The sequence below is a fragment of the Callithrix jacchus genome, chromosome 5 (genome assembly GCF_049354715.1).
Source record: "Callithrix jacchus isolate 240 chromosome 5, calJac240_pri, whole genome shotgun sequence".
Classification (NCBI taxonomy): Eukaryota; Metazoa; Chordata; class Mammalia; order Primates; family Cebidae; genus Callithrix; species Callithrix jacchus.
In genome coordinates, this window is record NC_133506.1 from 78,345,906 (window position 1) to 78,367,863 (window position 21,958).

Here is a 21,958-nt window from a genome sequence, read left to right on the forward strand (position 1 = left end):
GGGTTTTGAGTTTTTTTGATCTTGCTCCTCTAGCTCTTTCAATTTTGACGATAGGGTGTCAATTTTGGATCTCTCCATTCTCCTCATATGGGCACTTATTGCTATATACTTTCCTCTAGAGACTGCTTTAAATGTGTCCCAGAGGTTCTGGCACGTTGTGTCTTCATTCTCATTGGTTTCGAAGAACTTCTTTATTTCTGCCTTCATTTCGTTGTTTACCCAGTCAACATTCAAGAGCCAGTTGTTCAGTTTCCATGAAGCTGTGCGGTTCTGGGTCGGTTTCTGAATTCTGAGTTCTAACTTGATTGCACTATGGTCTGAGAGGCTGTTTGTTATGATTTCAGTTGTTTTGCATTTGTTGAGCAGTGCTTTACTTCCAATTATGTGGTCAATTTTAGAGTAGGTGTGATGTGGTGCTGAGAAGAATGTGTATTCTGTGGATTTGGGGTGGAGAGTTCTGTAAATGTCCACCAGGTTTGCTTGCTCCAGGTCTGAGTTCAAGCCCTGGATATCCTTGTTGATTTTCTGTCTGGTTGATCTGTCTAGTATTGACAGTGGAGTGTTAAAGTCTCCCACTATTATTGTGTGGGAGTCTGAGTTCTTTTGTGAGTCATTAAGAACTTGCCTTATGTATCTGGGTGCTCCTGTGTTGGGTCCATATATGTTTAGGATCGTTAGCTCTTCTTGTTGTATCGATCCTTTTACCATTATGTAATGACCTTTTGTCTCTTTTGATCTTTGTTGCTTTAAAGTCTATTTTATCAGAGATGAGAATTGCAACTCCTGCTTTTTTTTTTTTTTTTTTGGCTCTCCATTTGCTTGGTAAATCTTCCTCCATCCCTTTATTTTGAGCCTTTGTGTATCCTTGCATGTGAGATGGGTTTCCTGGATACAGCACACTGATGGGTTTTGGTTTTTTTCCAATTTGCCAGTCTGTGTCTTTTGATTGGTGCATTTAGTCCATTTACATTTAGGGTTAATATTGTTATGTGTGAATTTGATACTGCCATTTTGATGCTAAGTGGCTGTTTTGCCTGTTAGTTGTTGTAGATTCTTCATTATGTTGAAGCTCTTTAGCATTCAGTGTGATTTTGGAATGGCTGGTACTGATTGATCCTTTCTATGTGTAGTGCCTCTTTTAGGAGCTCTTGTAAAGCAGGCCTGGTGGTGACAAAATCTCTGAGTACTTGCTTGTTCACAAAGGATTTTATTCTTCCTTCACTTCTGAAGCTCAGTTTGGCTGGATATGAAATTCTGGGTTGAAAGTTCTTTTCTTTAAGAATGTTGAATATTGGCCCCCACTCTCTTCTGGCTTGTAGTGTTTCTGCCGAGAGATCTGCTGTGAGTCTGATGGGCTTCCCTTTGTGGGTGACCCAACCTTTCTCTCTGGCTGCCCTTAGTATTCTCTCCTTTATTTCAACCCTGTTGAATCTGACGATTATGTGCCTTGGGGTTGCTCTTCTTGCAGAATATCTTTGTGGTGTTCTCTCTGTATTTCCTGCAATTGAGTGTTGGCTTGTCTTGCTAGGTGGGGGAAATTTTCCTGGATGATGTCCTGAAGATATTTTCCAGCTGGGATTCATTCTCTTCGTCCCCTTCTGGTACACTTATCAAACGTAGGTTGGGTCTTTTCACATAGTCCCACATTTCTTGGAGACTTTGTTCATTCCTTTTTGCGCTTTTTTCTCTGATCTTGGTTTCTCGTTTTATTTCATTGAGTTGGTCTTCGACTTCAGATATTCTTTTTCTGCTTGGTCAATTCGGCTATTGAAACTTGTGTTTGCTTCGCGAAGTTCTCGTATTGTGTTTTTCAGCTCCTTTAATTCATTCATATTCCTCTCTAAGGTATCCATTCTTGTTATCATTTCCTCGAATCTTTTTTCAAATCTTTTTTCAAGGTTCTTAGTTTCTTTGCATTGATTTAATACATGATCTTTTAGCTCACAAAAGTTTCTCATTATCCATCTTCTGAAGTCTAATTCCGTCATTTCGTCACAGTCATTCTCCGTCCAGCTTTGCTCCCTTGCTGGTGAGGAGGTTTGGTCCTTTCTAGGAGGCGATGTGTTCTGGTTTCGGGTGTTTTCCTCCTTTTTGCGCTGGTTTCTTCCCATCTTTGTGGATTTGTCCGCTGGTTGTCTGCGTAGTTGCTGACTTTTCGTTTGGGTCTCTGAGTGGACACCCAGAATGTTGATGGATGAAGTATTTCTGTTGCTTGGTTTTCCTTCTACCAGTCTAGCCCCTTCGCTGTACGACTGCTGAGGTCCGCTCCAGACCCTGCTGGTCTGGGGTGCACCTCTAGTAGCTGTGGCACAGCGAGGGATGCTACCAGTTTCTTTTTCTGCTCTCTTTGTCCCAGGATGATGCCTGCCTAATGTCAGTCTTTTGGGTATATAGGGGTCAGGGAGCTGCTTGAGGAGACAGTTTGTACTTTGTAGGGGTTTAATTGCTGAGCTGTGCACTCTGTTGTTCATTCAGGGCTGTTATGCTGCTATGTTTGATTCTGCTGCAACAGAGCTCATTAAAAAACCCTTTTTTTTTTTTCTCAAATGCTCTGTGTTGAGGGGTTTGGGCTTTATTTTTGGATGTCCGATCAGGTGTCCTTCCCAGCTAGAAGGCAGACTAGCCGCTGTTTGGCTGCCGAGGCTCCGCCCTGCTGTTGTGTGATTCGCGCTGTTCCTGCCGGCTCTGCTGTGGTCTCCGCCACGCCCTGCGGCGGAGTCTCTTTGTTGTAGCGTGTTGCCTCAGCAACGGCAGACTGCATCAGAAGTGGGCGTGTATCTCAGTAGGGACGGGTTGCCTCGGCAACGGCTGGCTGCGTCAGCAGTGGGCGTGTATCTCAGTTGTGGCGGGTTTCCTCGGCAACAGCTGGCTGCGTCAGCAGTGGGCGTGTAGCTCAGTTGGGGCAGGTTGCCTCGGCAACGGCTGGCTGCGTCAGCAGTGGGCGTGTATCTCAGTTGGGGCGGGTTGCCTCGGTAGTGGTGGACGCCCCTCCCCCACAGAGCGTCTCGGACCGTCTTCTCGGGATAGTTTGAAATCGCGGTTTTGTTCATCCCACTGGGTATCCCAATCCCTGCAATCCCCTGGGCTGGCCTATTGTCCAAGTCTCGTTCAGTCTCAAGTCCAGCCCTCTCAAGTCTCAGGTTGCCGGTTCAACAGGGCACCCGGACAAGCACGCCCTGTGGGGATTGCTGGGTAGGGCCGGCCGCCGCCGCCCCGGCTGCCGGCTTCGCCAGGCAGACCTACTGCCTGGCGTCCCGTGTCTTTTTTATACTTGGGAGTTTCCCCGTTCTGTGGACAACAAAGATCAGTCTGGAAATGCCGCTCTGACTCACCGTTTGCAGATTCAACGAGAAGAGCTCCAATCCTGGGTTGTTCTCACAGCACCATCTTGAGTCACCCCCGCAGATGTTTATTTTAAATCATATTTGCAGAAATTATTAACATGAGAAACTTTAAGATTTTATTTTCAGTAAAAAAGTAGGTTCAGGCCAGGTGCAGGAGCTCTTGTCTGTAATCCCAGCACTTTGGGAGGCCAAGACAGGTGGGTCACCTGAGGTCGGGACTTGGAGAACAGCCTGACCAAGATGGAGAAAACTTGTCTCTACTAAAAATACAAAAAATTAGCTGGGCATGGTGGAGCATGCCTGTAATCCCAGCTGCTTGGGAGGCTGAGGCAGGAGAATGGCTTGAAGCCAGGAGGCGAAGGTTGCAGTGAACCCAGATCATGCCATTGCACTCCAGCCTAGGTGACAAGAGCAAAACTTCATCTCAAAAAAAAAGTAAGTTCAAAATATAGTGATTGACATGTATATTTGTATATATACATGTATATATGCTTGTGTGTGTGGAGAGAGAGAAAGAGGGAGAGAGAGAGAATAGTAGAGAGACATAAAAAGAAGCTATTAAATGAATAACACCATGACATAATGTTTTATCCCTGGTTAGTAAAATTATGATTCTTGTTTTTATCTTTATCTTTGCTTAACATCCTACAGTAAGTATATACTCTTAATAAATGCACAAAACAGTATTATCTTATAGAACAGCTAAGAATAATACAGAAATAAAACTGTAAAAGAACTAGAAAATTTCTCATAAGTTTTCAGATCAGTTTTTATGTATGTAAAAGTTCTTTCTAAATGCAGAAACAAAGAACCATATTATTTCATGAAAGCTTTAAATTTCTGTAGATCACAAAATACCATAAGCAAATTTTTTTGCATTAAACAGAAGTTTGATGATTTACTATAATCTTGAAGAGAAAAGTCCAGATTGTATTTTCAATATTTTGTGGATTAATATATTATTACAACATAAAGAAAGATTTTTGTGAAATTTTGTTTTAGTTATTTTATTTGAAGTCACATCATGGTAACACCTTTTTTTATTATTTAAGTTCAGGGTACATGTGCAAGTTTGTGATATAGGTAAACTTGTGTCATGGGGGTTTGTTGTACAGATTATTTCATCACCCAGGTACTAAGCCTAGCACCCAACACTGGCGTGAGATTGTATCTCATTGTGGTTTTGATTTGCTTTTCTCTAATGGTCAGCTATGTTGAGCTTTTTTCCATATGTTCATTGGCCACATGAATGTCTTCGAGAAGTGTCTGTTCATGTCCTTTGTCCACTTTTTAATGAGGTTGTTTCTTTCTTAGAAATTTGTTTAAGTTTCTTACAGTTGCTGGATATTAGACCTTTGTCAGATCCAAGCTTGCAAAACTTTTCTCCCATTGCGTAGGTTTTCTGTTCACTCTGGTGATAGTTTTCTTTGCTGTACAGAAGCTCTTTAGTTTAATTAGATCTCATTTGTCAATTTTTGCTTTTGTTGCATTGCTTTTTGTGTCTTTGTCATGAAATCCTTGCTCATTCCTATGTCCAGAATGATATCACTTAGGTTGTCTTCTTGAGTTTTTATAGTTTTGTTTTTACATTTAAGTGTTTAATCCATCTTGAGTTAATTTTTGTATATGGTGTGAGGAAGGGGTCCAGTTTCAATCTCCTGCATATGGCTAGCCAGTTATCTCAACACCATTTATTGAATAGGGAATCCTTTCCCCATTACTTGTTTTTGTCAGGTTTGTTGAAGATCAAATTGTTGTGGGTTTGTAGCCTTATATTTCTGGGTTCTCTATTCTTTTTCATTGGTCTGGTCTTTGTGTCTGTTTTTGTACCAATGCCATAAACAAAATTTTAAAAGAAATTTGCAACACATATGTGAAAAGAGTAAATATTCTCTATGTCTGAAAAGCTCTTGAGAATTGTTCTGGAAATCTCCCATTTGTTCTGTTCCCCTCCTCTTATTGCCCCCAACCCAGTTACACTTAGCCCTTTCCAAGTCTGTTCTTTCCCTAACCTGGGAGACTTGATTTGCATGAATTATGTCAATGGATCGCCTTTGCCCTCTACCTTTTTGTGACCTTTGGCCATGCTGCATACCAGAAGGTCATAGGAAGGAGATAGAGAGTGAGATCCAGGTAGTCATTTCTTCTGCCTCCACTTGCCCTTCGTTAATGGTTAAAGCTCCAATAGGGCTGCTTCTCCAGAGGTCTCACTCTCTCTCTCCAGGTTCTGCTAACACCTCCTCTCCTTTGTCTCCTCAAGCCCAGAGTGGAAATGGAACCACCCCAGCTCCACTCACCCCAGAGTAATGCACTATCTCATAGGTCTCTTCAATCCTCACTTTCATAGTTTCTTTAGTTAGCTTTCCTCACTGGGAATGGTGGCTCATGCCTGTAATCTCAGCACTTTCGGAGGCCAAGGCAGGCAGATCACAAGGTCAGGAGTTTGAGACCAGCCTGACCAACATGGTGAAATCCCATCTCTACTAAAAATACAAAAATTAGCTGGGTGTGGTGGTGTGTGTCTGTAGTCCCAGCTATTCAGGAGGCTGAGGCAGGAGAATTGCTTCAACCCAGGAAGAAGAGGTTGCAGTGAGCCGAGATCATGCCACTGCACTCCAGCCTGGGCAACAGAGCCAGACTCCATCTCAAATAAATAAATAAATAGTTTCTTTAATTAGCTTTCCTCAAAAGAGCTGGTATTATATTATCATTTTGCCTGCAGGAACCCTAACAAATAGATTCATCAAAAAGAAAAAGATAAATAGCCCAGTAGAAATGTGGGCAAAGGACAAGAACAAACAACTCACAAAATAAAAACTTCAAATAGTTTATAAACATGAAAAAAAGTTTAGCATCACTAGTAAATACACATATATATGCATAATATGCATATGTTAATTAAACCAATGTTGTGATCTTATTTTTAGTCTATCCTATTTTTTTATTTAAATAATATTACCCAGTGTTGAAAAGGATAGGAGTACATATAGCTGATGATTGGGACTGAAATTTCTGAGAAATAATAGTTATTACTACTAATAATTTAATAAATTGAATAATTATTAAATAATTTAGTAATTATTAATTATAATCTAAACAAAGAATACTAAAAAAATTTTTTTACTCTGACACAGCAAACCCACTTCTAAGAAGATAAGTAACTAAAATTTTCACAGGGATTTATTATATAGAAAAATGTTTAGCAAAGCATTATCTGTGAGGTAGATTCTGGGAAATTACTTACGTTTTCAGAAATTAGATAAATTTTAGATAAAGTATGGATTGTCCATAAACAGACTTTTAAAACATCTTGCTCTAGAAAACCAGTAACCTCCTCTCACACCTCTTTTTAAAACTATTGGTAAGTTCTGCCTACACTAGCTCCAAAATATGTCCCAAATCCAGTCATTTCTCACCATCTCCCCTGCAAAAAACCTGGACCAAGCCACCTTGAGTTCTCCGCCTAGACCACCAAACAGCCTCCTGAATCTCTTGTTCCTCATCCACCCTCCCCTGCCACAGTACGTCCACACTGCAATAAGCATATCTCAAAGCATCAGCCACATCATTCCATTCCCTAGCGAAAATACTCCAGTGGCTTCCCAGTGAAATTGAAGTAACATCCATAATCCTCCCCATGGCCTCTTGTGGTCTGGCCTCTCAGCCATCCTCTCCACCACTCTCTGGCCTGTCCTCTCCTCTCTGTATGTCACAGCCAAGCTTGCTTCTGCCACAGGCCTTTATACTTGCTTTACAGGGTGGGGGCCCTTTGAATTGAGATTTTTTTTTTTTTTTGAGATGGGGTTTTGTTTTTGTTGCCCAGGCTAGAGTGCAATGGCATGATTGCACTGAAAGAGTCTTCCTGCAGTGTGTAGAGTTGCCCATTTCCCATCATTTAGATCCTAGTGAAATATAGCTTCTTGAAGAGGCCTTCCCAAAAAGACCTTCCTAGCTAACATAGCATCATCACATTCCAAGAATTCTCTATCTCATGAGCCCTTCTGTTGGTTTTTCTCAGCATTTAAAATATCAAAGATGTATCTCTTTGCTGCCTGTCTCCCTCACCTGAATGAGCAAAAGGACTTTTCCTTTCTTGTTTACCACTGTATCCCCGTCACTCAAACTGAATGCCTAATACGTACTAAATAATATTGTCCAATGATGACTGCACGCATATTGACTCATTCATTTATTCACTCAACAAAGACTTTGAATGCCCTTTCTCTGCCAGGCACTGCTCTGGGTATGTGTAATACAACCCTGCCTCTCTGAAGCTTATGCTCTAGCAGAAGTAAGAGACAAGAGACAATAGGCAGAACTTAAAAGTGACTTATATAATGTAGTAGAGCATGACAGATGCTGTGTGGAAAAAAGAAAAATGTGGAATAGAGTTGGAGAAGCACCGAGGCTGGGCATCTGGAGAGGATGGGTGGGAGGAGGCAGAGCTGGTAGGCCTTTTAGGAAGAAGACATTTGAGAAAAACTTGGAGAAGAACAATTGCATCAGGTAGATATTTGGGGAAGAGCAGCCACACAGCTAGAACAATAGTCCTTCTAAGACAGAGGTGGAGTGGAACCCAGCACACCTGTGCTTAACAATTTCTGCCTTCTGAGAAATCTTTTGTCCAGGCTGGGCCTGGTCACTCACACCTGTAATCCCAGGACTTTGGGAGACTGGGGCGGGTGGATCACTTGATGTCAGAAATTCGAGATCATCAGCCTGACCAACATGGTGAAATCCCATCTCTATTACTATATAAAAATTAGGTAGGCATGGTGGCGGGTGCCTGTAATCCCAGCTATCCGGGAGGCTGAGGCAGGAGAATTGCTTGAACCCAGGAGGCAGAGGTTGCAGTGAGCTGAGATCGCGCTACTGTACTCCAACCTGGGTGACAGAGTGAGACTCATTCTAAAAAAAAAAAATGTTTCTTCCAGCCTTGTGTTTCCACTTTACCCACACTGCTATATCTGCCTGCCCCGTGGGGATTGGCTTGAGGGCCCATGCTTAACCAAACAAGGTCTTTTCCCAGGGCTTTTTAAAATTTTGACTTGCATTGGAGAAAAAGTCTCTCTCCCTTCTCTTTCCAGCCAATCACTCAACACATATATTCACAAGCATCTCCTACATAATTTCTTCTGTTCTTGGCACTGAGGCTTCCATGGTTAACAAGATAGATGGGGTCCCTGCTCTCATGAAGAAGAGAGATACAGTAAGTCAACAAGGAAAAAGTGAGAATCATTTCCGGTTCTCTGAAGGAAATCATCATGGCACCAGGATGGGAAATGACTAAGAAGGGGAAATTGGTGGGTAGAGTCTTACAGGGTGAGGGTCATATGAATTGAGATTTTTTTTTTTTTTTTTGGAGATTGAGTTTTGTTTTTGTTGCCCAGGCTGGAGTGCACTGGCATGATCTTGGCTCCCTGCAACATCTGCCTTGTGGGTTCAAGCACTTCCCCTGCCTCAACCTCCTGCTTCAGAGTAGCTGGGATTATAGGGGTCTGCCACAACACCAGCTGAGTTTTGTATTTTTAGTACAGACGGGGGTTTCACCATGTTGTCCAGGCTGGTCTCAAACTCCTGACCTCAGGTGATCTGCCTGCCTCAGCCTTCCAAAGTGCTGGGATGATAGGTGTGAGCCACCATGCCCTGCCAGAATTGAGATCTTGATGGATGCAGAGGTATCAGCCATGCAAATGGCTGAGGAGGAAGTGTTCAGGGCAGGAACCTGAGGTGCCAATGAGCTTGGCAAGTCAATGCACTGAAAGAAGGTGATCACGGCTACAGCCTAGTGAGAAAACAAGAAAGTGTCTTCCGACATGAAGAAACTGGGGTGTAGAAAAGTAGCCCACACACAGGGAGACAAGGAAGGAAGAGAAAGTCCACAGAGCCCTGTCAATGGCATTCAGAATGGGATTCCACTCATTATACAGCCAGCTTCGTGCCTGCCTTTGCCAGATACTCGAATGAGAAAATCCCCCTCTGTACTTCATCTAGGGTTTCTGTCACTAAAACCAAAAGAGTCATGATTAATTTATAGATATATAAGAATATGACAAAGATTGGAAGGAGTTACTGTACATTGAAACATTGACAGTGATATATCTGGGTTATAACATTCATTTTCATTTCTGTACATTGTTTAACTCATGCTGTTTTAAAATCCTGGCATGCCTTGGTTACATTTATATTTTCTCACTTTGCCGTCTGTCATCTCAGGGGGCCATGACGACAGGTGTGCTGGCATCCCTCTCACACCTGTGCTGCCCTCCTCCCTGCCCTCACAGGTGTATCACAACCAAATGTGAAAACCATTGCAAGAATGAATGGAGCATCTGCCACAGTACTTCCATTAGGAGCTGGAAATTTTTCCCCTTGTTTGTGGATGAAGAGCACCTCAAATTAATCTGGCATAAGGATCTAATTTTTGAAATCAAGATTTTTCCCCCAGAGACAAAATTAGCACCATAAGCAAGTGGTTTCCCAGCGTTTTAAGAGTCTCCAGCTAAACTGGAGCTCCACTGCCCTAATGAGAAGTGATGACGAGCTAGGCATGGGAGTCTGTAGTATGCATTTCGTGGATATTTCTTTTTTTTTTTCCCCCCTGAGATGGAGTTTTGCTCTTGTTGCCCAGGCTGGAGTGCAATGGTGTGATCTTGGCTAACTGCAACCTCTGTCTCCCAGGTTCAAGCAATTATCCTGCCGCAGCATCCCAAGTAGCTGGGATTACAGGCATAAGCCACCATGCTCAGCTAATTTTTCTATATTTTTAAAAGAGACAGGGTTTCTTCCTGTTGGTCAGACTGGTCTCAAACTCCCGACCTCAAGTGATCCACCCGCCTCATCCTCTCAAAGTGCTGGGATTACAGGCATGAGCCACTGCGTCTGGCCCTCATGGATATTTCTTTCACCTGTCAGCCTAATGCTTAGTTGTCTGACCCACGACCAGGGGGTCCCTCACATGGGAAACTTGTTTATACTGGCAGATGCCCTTGTGGCTCTTGTCCAACCCATGTCCAGTTTATGCCTGCCTGAGCATCGCTCTGAGCTGGGAGCTCAGGCCAGCACCAGGAGAAAACCCAGCCCAGAGCAGCCCCTGGTTCTTCAGATGTAAGGCACAAATTCAGTATACCACCATAATAGGAAACATATTCAAATATTTTTACTTACAGATCCTGGACAGGGAGAACACAACGAATTGGGAGGGTAGTGCTCTGTCCCTGGGTCACAAGAGATAGGAATGAAGAGTGAGGCAGAGAGAAAGAGAAGTGCATGGCATGGATCACTTTAAGTTTTCCAAAAATGCCTGAATGGTCTCTTTAAATGAAATGACAGGAAAGCAGGAAGCCCCGTCTGCTAGGCAGGAGAGATCCAAATTCTCTGGCTACTGGCTTGAGCCATCTGGGTATGTTGTAGAACTGGAAACTGTGTCCAGGGTGACCGATCCCAGCTTTTGGTATGAGAAAGTTAAACCTATATTCAACCTGGATGCCCAAGCAACAGAAAATTAGAATTCCCTACACATGGTTGTAGGCTTCTCCTTGAGTGTCATAGCAGGCCTTAAATCAACTTCCTGTGCAGTTATGACACCCTTTTACTTACACAGAGTAGCAAGTTCTTCTGCCCCCAATTTACAGATGAAGGTGGCAAGGTCTGGAAGGTTTAAGTGATTTTCCAAGATCAAGTCTTTCAGCCAGGTCTTTCTGGAACAAGCAAAACTCTGAGAGAAAGACATACCCAGGACCAGGCAGAGAGGCTGACTCATAGGCTGTGCCTTACTTTCTGTCTGAATTATTTCTTGGTGGAAAATGCTGTTTTGCTATCAGGACAGTCAAGTGTAGTCAGAACAAGCTCATGGAACAAAGCAGTTTAATTAAGGGGAAAAAAAAATTACTTGGGTTACAGTGCTATTCTCTTCAATCCAAGATGGAAATTAATTTATAATAACCTTATCTTTTATTCATAGCATGCTGCATATTTCAGAGTATGTCGGCATCCTTATATTTCTCAGCTGAATGTGAAATCATTGTGTATTTCTAATGGGCTGTGAGTTGGTTAAAGTGCTGAAAGAACATAGCTGAGTCTTGGCTAACCATTCAGAGAAGTCTGAAGCCACTGGGGAGTAGCTTTGGTTTCCTTTTGATGAGTCATGATATTTAAAATTCAGAGGGCTGCTGCAGGCTTCAAAGCAGCCCTTTCAAACTGATCACTCCACAACCTAACTCCATTAGAGGCGGAGGACAAAGAAAGCCCATTCATTTTCCCCTAACAACCTCCTTCTCTTTTCTCAGACCAACCTGACGGAGCTGAAGTCATTTGGCTCTCCACCTCTGGCCGTCAGCAATGTCAGTGCTGCAGTGATGGTGCTGATGGCCCCCGGCGGCAGGGTGCCCAAGGACCGGAGCTGGAAAGCTGCTAAGGTCACCATGGCCAAAGTGGATGGCTTCCTGGACTCTCTAATCAACTTCAACAAAGAGAACATTCACGAGAACTGCCTCAAAGCCATCAGGCCATATCTGCAAGACCCTGAGTTCAATCCCGAGTTTGTGGCCACCAAGTCCTATGCGGCTGCAGGCCTCTGCTCTTGGGTCATCAATATTGTGAGGTTTTACGAGGTGTTCTGTGATGTGGAACCCAAGCGCCAGGCACTGAGCAGAGCCACCGCGGACCTCACCGCTGCCCAGGAGAAGCTGGCTGCCATCAAAGCCAAGATTGCTGTGAGTGACCCCAGAGCCCCCCCACCCTGCTACTCAGCCTCCAATACAAACAACACTTCTGTCACCACCCGACACCTAACATGGTTTTTAAAGGGAAGTGGGAAAATCACATTTTCATGCCAAATCTCATCTTTCAGTAGAGGCAACATTTTACCTTTCTTTTTCAAACATTGTATAGGCCAAACAAGACAGTTCCACTGGACCAAGCTATGGTCCTAAAAGATTTTCTCCTTTTCTGCCAAGGAAAGAAAAGATGACAGACAGATGTGTATAGTAGAGGAATTATATTCAGACAGCCAGCTGTTAATTTATTGGCCACCTATGAATTTAACATTTTTGCACATTCGATGGTAAAAAACAAAAGGTTAAAATTTTGACACTTTTTCTTTTTCTCCTTGGAAATGAAGGTTTCAGACACCTTACTTCACCTTTTGTACCTATTTCCTTCAGTTCTAGCCAGCTGTCTGCCTGTCTCACTCTCACTAGCATGGATGTGTGGAATGTGTCGGCTATCTGCATTGTTTTGTGGAAGCTCTTTAAAGCAAGTTATATACTGTGGCTTAGTGGGTGGCCACTTGTCCATAAATATAAACCCATGTAGATATTGTTATTAAGTCTGCTTCACACAGGATTGGGAGATGGGGATGGTGATCTTGGATTCACACTTATTTGGGGAGATTTCCTTTGTCAACCTGAAATAACTGAAAGGATCAGAATCTTTTTTTTTTTTTTCTATAGAGGTAGGGTCTCCCTATGTTGTTCAGGTGGGTCTTGAACTCCTGGGCTCAAGTGATCTTCCCGCCTCAGCGTCCGAAAGTGCTGAGATTACAGACATTAACCACTGAATCCAGCCCAGAATTCAGCTTTAAAGAATTAAGTGAAAAACTGGTAATGGACATTTGGAAAACATGAACTCCAAGGAGATAGAATGAGTACTCTAAAGTAAAAAGTTAAGGCCAGGCGCAGTGTCTCATGCCTATAATCTCAACACTTTGGGAGACCGCGGTGGGCAGATCATGAGGTCAAGAGATCAAGACCATCCTGGCCAACATGGTGAAACCTGTCTATACTAAAAAAAAAAAAAAAAAAATTATCTGGGCATGGTGGCACATGCCTGTAGTCCCAGCTACTTGGGAGGCTAAGGCAGGAAAATCACTTTCAACCTGGGAGGTGGAGATTGCAGTGAGCCAAGATGGCGCCACTGCACTCCAGCCTGGCAAAAGAGCAAGACTCCATCTCAAAAAAAAAAAAAAAAGGTAAGGTATTACTTATATTGACAGAATATTAAGAAATTTAGTAGGATTATAACATTTCTATAATAGGTGATTTATGAGTTATAACAATTTAGTTACAGTTTTCCATACAGCTTGTTTCATTACCTTTCCAATTTAAAAGAGTATTTAGCCTTCCATCTTAGATAAGTGAAATCTTTGTGTGAGAAAGGTAAGAGGAAGTTTAATCTATAACAAAGATCAGCAGTGAAGCTGGAAAGGGTCTTCCCTGGTATCCTTTAGTTATTCACAATGTTTTACAAGACAATGCAGGTAAGGAAAAAGGCCAGTCTATAATCAGAGAAACAAAGGTTACAACTGCCTAGGTTATAGCTGCCTGTCCTATGACTCAAGACATACATTACCTTAAGGCTCAAAATATTTTAAAATTCCAACAGCTTAGATCTTGGATTACTTACTTTCACACCCTTGAACTTCACCTTTCCCATAAAAATTTATACTAACAAAATAACAGATAGATATCAGTATCCAGGAGGATAGCGTAGCACCTAAAATTACATTCATCCACGTACCTTAGTTCCAATCCAGGCTGTAATATTGACTGGTGTGTGACCTTTAGAAAGGCTTTCAAAATGCCCAAACCTCAGCTTCCTGAAGTAGAATGGACACAGTAATAGTACCTGCTTCATGGGACTACTGTGAGGATTAAAGGATATGATGTGTATAAACTGTGAGACTAGAGCCCAGCCCATGGCGAAGGGAGTAGCAGGAGCTGCCATCCCTACTGTGAGTGTGACTATAACTGCTCAGCCACTACTACCCCATTTGACAGCATGTGCTGTCTAGCACATGCATATCCAACCCGTGCATGGACTCAATCACAGCTGTGATAAGTTCAATCCAAAATATTTTCTGGATCTTTAATTTCTACATGTGCATTCTAGGCAAATAAGATTCTTGCTGCAAATTTGTCATGACAATAAGGAGGGTTTTACAAGTCCTGAAAGGTAAAATGGTAGACATGCTATATGCTTCAAGTGACATGGTTTATTGATTATTAGATTAAAATCTATGGGACAAGACTCTAGATCAAAGATCCTTGAGACCAATCTCTCTATTTAAAAAGATACTTTCCCAAAGTATAAGTTCCCCTCCTTTCAGTATGCTTGTTTTATAAATGTACATGTTCATGGACTACTTTACTTAAACAGATGATAATCACAACAACAGCTCCCTTCAGGGAATATCACATGCAAAACACCGTAACATCCCCTTCCCGAATTTTTTTTTTTTTAAGAGAAGGGGTCTTGCTATGTTACCCAGGCTAGTCTTGAACTCCCGGCCTCAAGTGAACTTCTAGCCTTAGCCTCCCAAAGAGCTAGGACTACAGGCAGATTATGGGCAGCAGCCACTGTGTCCAGGCCATATTCCTGCGTTTGGGGATTAAAAGATCTCCCAATAATTTTTATATTTTTCAGTCTCTCCAAGAAAAGTATAACAAGAACTGCATTTTCAAAGACTCTTGACTTAAGTTATTTTAACTAAAGGAACAGTTGGTGCAAAGAGAATGTTTTCAAAATGTTTATACCTTTTCAGTAGCCAACATTCACATGATGGGCCCACTCAACCTGCGAAAGCAATAAGAATATTTTAAAAATCCTTGGCTACCTTTGAAAGGCACTTCTTTTCTGCCAAAATATTTTCTGGAAAAAAAAATGTATTCTTGCTTTTAACAACCTCCACTCCATCCTCCACTTATACATATGCCGGTCAACATCCTGGGAATGTGGGCACTCCCTGCTGATAACACAGGAGATGGGCTAACACCCATCCCTAACCTAGAGACCCACCAGGGCAAGAAGATTCTTTCCTATATACTACAAGGCCATTCCCAGGCCAGGACCAATCTCATACACACACACTCATGTCTTACTTTTAGGATTTTAGGATAATTCCAAGTAAAGAACTTTATATTCAAAATACAGAAAGTTGAAGTGCGGGGAAGAATATTTCAAGGTATATTTCAATTTGATTACTGTATGTAGGATGTAATATAGTTTAGATATTTGTCCCTGCCCAAATCTCATCTTGAATTGTAATCCCCAATGCTGGAGGTGATGCCTGGTGGGAGGCATTTGGATTGTGAAGGAGGATCCTTCCTAGCTTGGTGCTGTCTTTATGACAGTAAATGTGTTCTTGTGATATCTGGTTGTTTAGAAGTATGTGGCACCTACCCCCGCAACTCTCTCTTGCTCCTGCTCTGCCCATGTGATGTGCCTGCCCCTGCTTTGCCTTCCATCATGAGTAAAAGCTCCCTGAGGCCTTCCCAGAGGAGGATGCCAGCAGTATTCTTCCTATACAGCCTGCAGAACCACGAGCCCATGAAACCTCTTTTCTTTTTTTTTTTTTTTTTTTTTTTGAGACGGAGTTTCGCTCTTGTTACCCAGGCTGGAGTGCAATGGCTCGATCTCGGCTCCTCCGCCTCCTGGGTCCAGGCAATTCTCCTGCCTCAGCCTCCCAAGTAGCTGAGATTACAGGCACGCGCCACTGTGCCCAGCTAATTTTTTTTGTATTTTTAGTAGAGATGGGGTTTCACCATGTTGACCAGGATGGTCTCAAACTCTTGACCTCGTGATCCACCTGCCTCAGCCTCCCAAGAAACCTCTTTTCTTATAAATTACCCAGTCTCAGGTATTTCTTTGTAGCAATGCAAGAACAGCCTAATACAGAATGGAAATACATAAAAATGTGAACAGTGGTGGTTATCTCTGGGTGATGAATTTTGGATGGTTGTTTTGTTTGATCTATATTATCTTCTGTTCTATAGTGAAGATTATTAATGTTACATTTATAAAACTAACAGTAAGAACAAGGAAGGCATTTTCCTGGAGCATGTAATCACACACAGAGTGAAATACCAAATAGTAGAGAAAGGCTTCTCATGAGAAACAACAATCCCCTTTAATTCTTATATCTGTTTCTAGTGCTTGAGATCACATCAGAGCCTGCTACCTAGCAGTTTAACTCTGTTCCAGTTGGCCCATGCATTCTATTTGCAGATGATTTGATTAACTGCCAGTATTTAAAACAGCAGGTGCTTTTATGTAAAAATCTTATTTGAGGCCAGTCTACAACTAATCGAAAGATTCCCATTCATCACTAATTGATCCTGGAGTTAAGTAATGGCTTCCCATACACATGGTTTTGCTGCATTTTGTCATAATCCCCACCAGCTTCTATTTTTTTCAACACTAGACTCATCTGACAAGTTTCCATTCTCTTTCTACTTTCTGAATACCTGAATTTTTGACTTCTTTCTGTGTATTATGCTGGTATCTATTTCTTGATGTATTTTGTTAAGGCATTTGACTTTCTGCTAGACGGCTGAAGCTATAAGTTGTTCATTTCCATGTCTTCCCAATACAGTTATGGCAACCAGTTTTATTAGGTTAGTGCAAAAGAAATTGTAGTTTTTGCCATTACTTTAATGGCTGGCACGGTGCCTCACACCTGTAATCCCAGCACTTTGGGTAATCGAGGTGGGTGGATCAGTTGAGGTCAGGACTTAGAGACCAGCCTTTCCAACATGGTGAAACCCAGTCTCTACTAAAAATACAAAATTAGCCAGGTGTGGTCGTGGGCATATGTAATCCCAACTGCTCACGAGGCTGAGGCAGGAGAATTGCTTGAACCCGGGAGGCGGAAGTTGCAGTGAGCTGAGATCACACCATTGCACTCCAGCCTGGGTGACAAAAGTGAGACTCTGTCTAAAAAAAAATTTTAAAAATGCAGTTACTTTTGTGCCAACCCAATAGTTGAAGTAACCTTTATTTCCTGTTTTGTCACGTAGAGGCAGTTTCCTTGCAGCTCTCTGCTTTCAAGATGTGTTAGTCTACTCTTGCATTGCCATAAAGAAATACCTGAGTCTGGGTAATTTATAAATAAAGGACCTTTGGATGGGTGTAGTGGCTCATGCCTGTAATCCCAGCACTTTGGGAGGCTGAGGCAGGCAGATCACAAGGACAAGAGGTTGAGACCATCCTGGCCAACATGGTGAAACCCAGTCTCTACTGAAAAGTTAGCTGGGCGTGGTGGCATGCACCTGTAGTCCCAGCTACTTGAGAGGTTGAGGCAAGAGAATCGCTTGAACCCAGGAGGCAGAGGTTGCAGTGAGCCAAGATTGTGCCACTGTACTCCAGCCTGGTGACAGAGCAAGAGGGAATCCTTCCTAACTCATTTCATGAGGCCAACATCATTCTGATACCAAACCTGACATGGATACGACTAAAAAAGAAAATTTCAGGCCAATATCTATAATGAACATAGATGCAAAAATCTTTAATAAAGTACTGGCAAACCGAATGCAACAGCACATCAAAAAGCTTATCGATCACGATCAAGTAGGCTTCATCCCGGGGATGCAAGGCTCGTTCAACATATGCAAGTCTGTAAACGTAATTCACCGCATAAACAGAACCAAAGACAAAAACCACATGATTATCTCAATCATAGATGCACAGAATGCCTTCGAAAAAATTCTACAGCTCTTTATGCTAAAAACTCTCAATAAACTAGGTACTGATGGAACATGTCTTAAAATAATAAAAGCTATTTATGACAAATCCACAGCCAGTATCACACTGAATGGGCAAAAACTGGAAGCATTCCCTTTGAAAACTGGGAATTTTCAAAAGGAATTCAATATAGTATTGGAATTTCTAGCCAGAGCAATCAGGCAAGAAAAAGAAATAAAGGATATTCAATTAGGAAAGGAGGACATCAAATTTTCTCTATTTGCAGATGACATGATTGTATATTTGGAAGATCCCATCATCTCGGCCCAAAATCTTCTTAGGCTGATAAGCAATTTCAGCAAAGTCTCAGGATACAAAATCAATGTGCAGAAATCACAAGCATTCCTAAACACCAAAAACAAACAGAGAGCCGAATCAAGAGTGAACTCCCATTTACAATTGCTACAAGAAGAATAAAATACCTAGGAATACAACTAACAAAGGAAGGACTTCTTCAAGGAGAACTACAAACCACTGCTCAAGGAGGTAAGAGAGGACACAAACAGATGGAAAAATATCCCATGCTCATTGTTAGGAAGAATCAATATCATTTAAATGGCCATACTGCCCAAAGTAATTTATAGATTCAATGCTATCCCCATCAAGTTACCACTGACCTTCTTCACAGAAATGGAAAAACCGCTTTAAACTTCACATGGAACCAAAAGAGAGCCTGCATAGCCAAGACAATCCTAAGCAAAAAGAACAAAGCTGGAGGTGTCACACTACCTGACTTCAAACTACTCTATAAGGCTACAGTAATCTAAACAGCATGGCACTGGTACCAAAACAGAGATATTGACCAGTAGAACAGAACAGAGGCCTCAGAAGTAATGCCACACATCTACAACCATCTGATCTTTGACAAACCTAACAAAAACAAGCAATGGGGAAAGGATTCCCTGTTTAATAAATGGTGTTGGGAAAACTGGCTAGTCATGTGCAGAAAGCTGAAACTGGACCCCTTTCTGACACCTTGCACTAAAATTAACTCCAGATAGATTAAAGATTTAAGCCCTAACACCATAAAGTAGAAAAAAACCTAGGCAAAACCATTCAGGACTTAGGAATAGGCAAGGGCTTCATGAGTAAAACACCAAAAACAATGGCAACAAACACCAAAATAGGCAAATGGGATCTAATTAAACTTAAAGAGTTTCTGCACAGCAAAAGAAACAATTATTAGAGTGAAGCAGCAACCAATAGAATGGAAAAAAATTTTTGCAATCTACCCGTCTAACAAAGGACTAATATCCAGAATCTACAAAGAACTAAAGCAGGTTTACAAGAAAAAAACAAACTCATTCAAAAGTGGGCAAAGGATATGAACAGATGCTTTTCAAAAGAAAAGCCATTTATGACGTCAAGAAACATGAAAAAATGCTCATCATCACTGATCATTAGAGAAATGACCAGTCATTAGAGAAATGCAAATCAAAACCACATTGAGATACCATCTCATGCCAGTTAGAATGGAGATCATTAAAAAATCAGGAGACAACAGATGCTGGAGAGGATGTGGAGAAATAGGAACACTTTTACACTGTTGATGAGAGTGTAAATTATTTCAACCATTGTGGAAGACAATGTGGCAATTCCTCAAGGATCTGGAAATAGAAATTCCGTTTGACCCAGCAATCCCATTACTGGATATAGACCCAAAGGATTTTAAATCATTCGATTATAAAGACACATGCACACGTATGTTCATTGCGGCACTGTTCACAATAGCAAAGACCTGGAACCAACCCAAATGCTCATCAATGATAGACTAGTTAAAGAAAATGTGGCACATATACAACATGCAATACTATGCAGCTATAAAAATGGATGAGTTCATGTCCTTTGTAGGGACATGGATGAATCCGGAAACCATCATTCTCAGCAAACTGACACAAGAACAGAAAACCAAATACTGCATGTTCTCACTCATAGGTGGGTTTTGAACAATGAGAACACATTGGCACAGGGAGAGAGGGGAAAATCACACACTGTGATCTTTTGTGGGGTTGGAGGCTAGGGGAGGGACAGTAGGGGATGGGGAGGTTGGGGAGAGATAACATTGGGAAAGATGCCAGATATAGGTCACAGGAGGATGGAGGCAGCAAACCACCATGACATGTGTGTACCTATGCAACAATCCTGCAAGATCTGCACATGTACCCCAAAATTTAAAGTATAGTTTTTTTGTTTGTTTGTTTGTTTGTTTAGGGAGGGAAGGAGGAAGGGAGGAAGGCAGGAAGAAAGGGAAGGAGGAAGGGAGGGAGGAAGGAAGGGATGAAGGAAGGGAGGAAGGGGGGAGGGAGGAAGGGAGGGAGGGAGGAAGGGAAGGGAAGGGAAGGAAGGATTCAAGCAATGAGAGAGACATTGCAAAGTATAGTTTTTTAAAAAAAAAAAAAAAAGACCTTTAATCAGCTCACAGTTCTGCAAGCTTTACAGGAAGCACAGTGCTGGCGAGGCCTCAGGAAGATTACAATCATGGTAGAAGACAACGCAGAGCCAGCATGTCTTATGGCAAGAGCAGAAGCAAGAGAGAGAAGAGGGTGGTCCCAGCCTCTTTGAAACAACCGGATCTCCTCTGAACTAACTTAGCAAGAAGTCATTTACCAGCAAGGGAATGATGCTAAATTATTCATGAAAGATCCACTTCCATGATCCAGTCACCTCCCACCAGGCCCCACCTCCAACATTAGGAATGACATTTCCAGCTGAGATTTGGAGGGGACAAACATCCAAACTGTATCACAAGATGAAGCTCTTACCCCTGCCTTTAGCTCCCTTCCTTCTACTTCCCAACTTCTGTTATCACTGCTTATCATTACTTTTGCTTTGTAATCACTAAAACTGAAAAACATCTACATTATTTTCTCTAAACAAAACTAAGTGACCCATGCTCTGTCCATAGACCGATTTGCAAAGTTAAAAAATCAACAATTCCATTTTTATTCTGCGAACATGTCTATGTTGTTCATAACCAATCTAAGTGGTACACTAGAATTACATTTTCTTTTTTTACACAACTTCTTCACCCCCACCCCCAGAGTTTCTACTTTCCTTTATTCTCTCTTTCTCTTGCATTAGTTCCTTTTGCGTAGCATCCATTACTTTTAAACTTTCCATTCAAATAAGTATTCTTTGTCCTTTGCTGCCACAACCTTTCTCTCTCTTACTCTGCTATGGCTCATTATAAGGACTTTTTCAGAAATGTTAAGGAAGAGGTAAATTTTCTGCATTGTTAGTCTGGAAATGCCTTCAGTTTATTTGTAAATGGAACTAACAATTCTGCAAAGTAATTGATTAAATCCTGAGTTGCTAATTTTTTGTGCATACAACAACTGAATGTTCTGTTGTTTTGTTTTGAGGTGGGGTTTTGTTCTTGCTGCCCAGGCTGGAGTGCAATAGCGCAATCTTGACTCATGGCAACCTCTGCCTCCCAGGTTCAAGCGATTCTTCTGTCCCCATCTGCCCAGTAGCTGGGATTACAGGCATGTGCCACCATGACAGGCTAATTTTGTATTTTTATTAAAGATAGGGTTTTACCATGTTGGACAGGCTGGTCTCAAACTCCTGACCCCAGGTAATCTTCCTGCCTTGGCCTCCCAAAATGCTGGGATTACAGGTGTGCGCCACTGCACCTGGCCAGAATACTGAATGTTCTATGCTTTTGTCTGGTGAGAAGTGTTGTGGACAGTCAAGGTCCTGTTTCTTTCAACATTTCCCCCCTTTCCTTGAAGTCTTCGAATTTCTTCCCTTCAGATCTTGCTGTCTGAAACTTTTTTTTTAATTGCATTTTAGATTTGTGGGTACATGTGCAGAACATGCAAGACAGTTGCATAGGTACACACATGGCAGTGTGTTTTGCTGCCTTCCTCCCCTTCACCTACATTTGGCTTTTCTCCCCAGGCTATCCCTCCCCAGCTCCCACCCCCCGCTATCCCTCCCCTATTCCCCCCAATAGACCCCAGTGTGTAGTACTCCCTTCCCTGTGTCCATGTGTTCTCATTTTTCATCACCCGCCTATGAGTGAGAATATGCGGTATTTCATTTTCTGTTCTTGTGTCAGTTTGCTGAGAATGATGTTCTCCAGATTCATC

At 42.1% G+C, this 21,958-nt stretch overlaps 1 protein-coding gene across 25 annotated transcripts in view; it reads left to right on the plus strand.

Annotated features, from left to right (window-relative positions):
• DNAH9 (dynein axonemal heavy chain 9) overlaps positions 1–21,958 on the plus strand; it is a 422,325-nt gene that overhangs the window by 286,030 nt on the left and 114,337 nt on the right. For all 25 annotated transcript variants that reach the window (XR_013535589.1, XR_013535590.1, XM_078373042.1 and 22 more), the window contains one exon: positions 11,633–12,058. Coding sequence is in view for 23 of the 25 variants with exons in the window: in XM_078373042.1 (XP_078229168.1) it covers positions 11,633–12,058 (426 nt within the window). In the remaining 2 variants the exon portion in view is untranslated. The remainder of the gene's footprint in view (positions 1–11,632; positions 12,059–21,958) is intronic.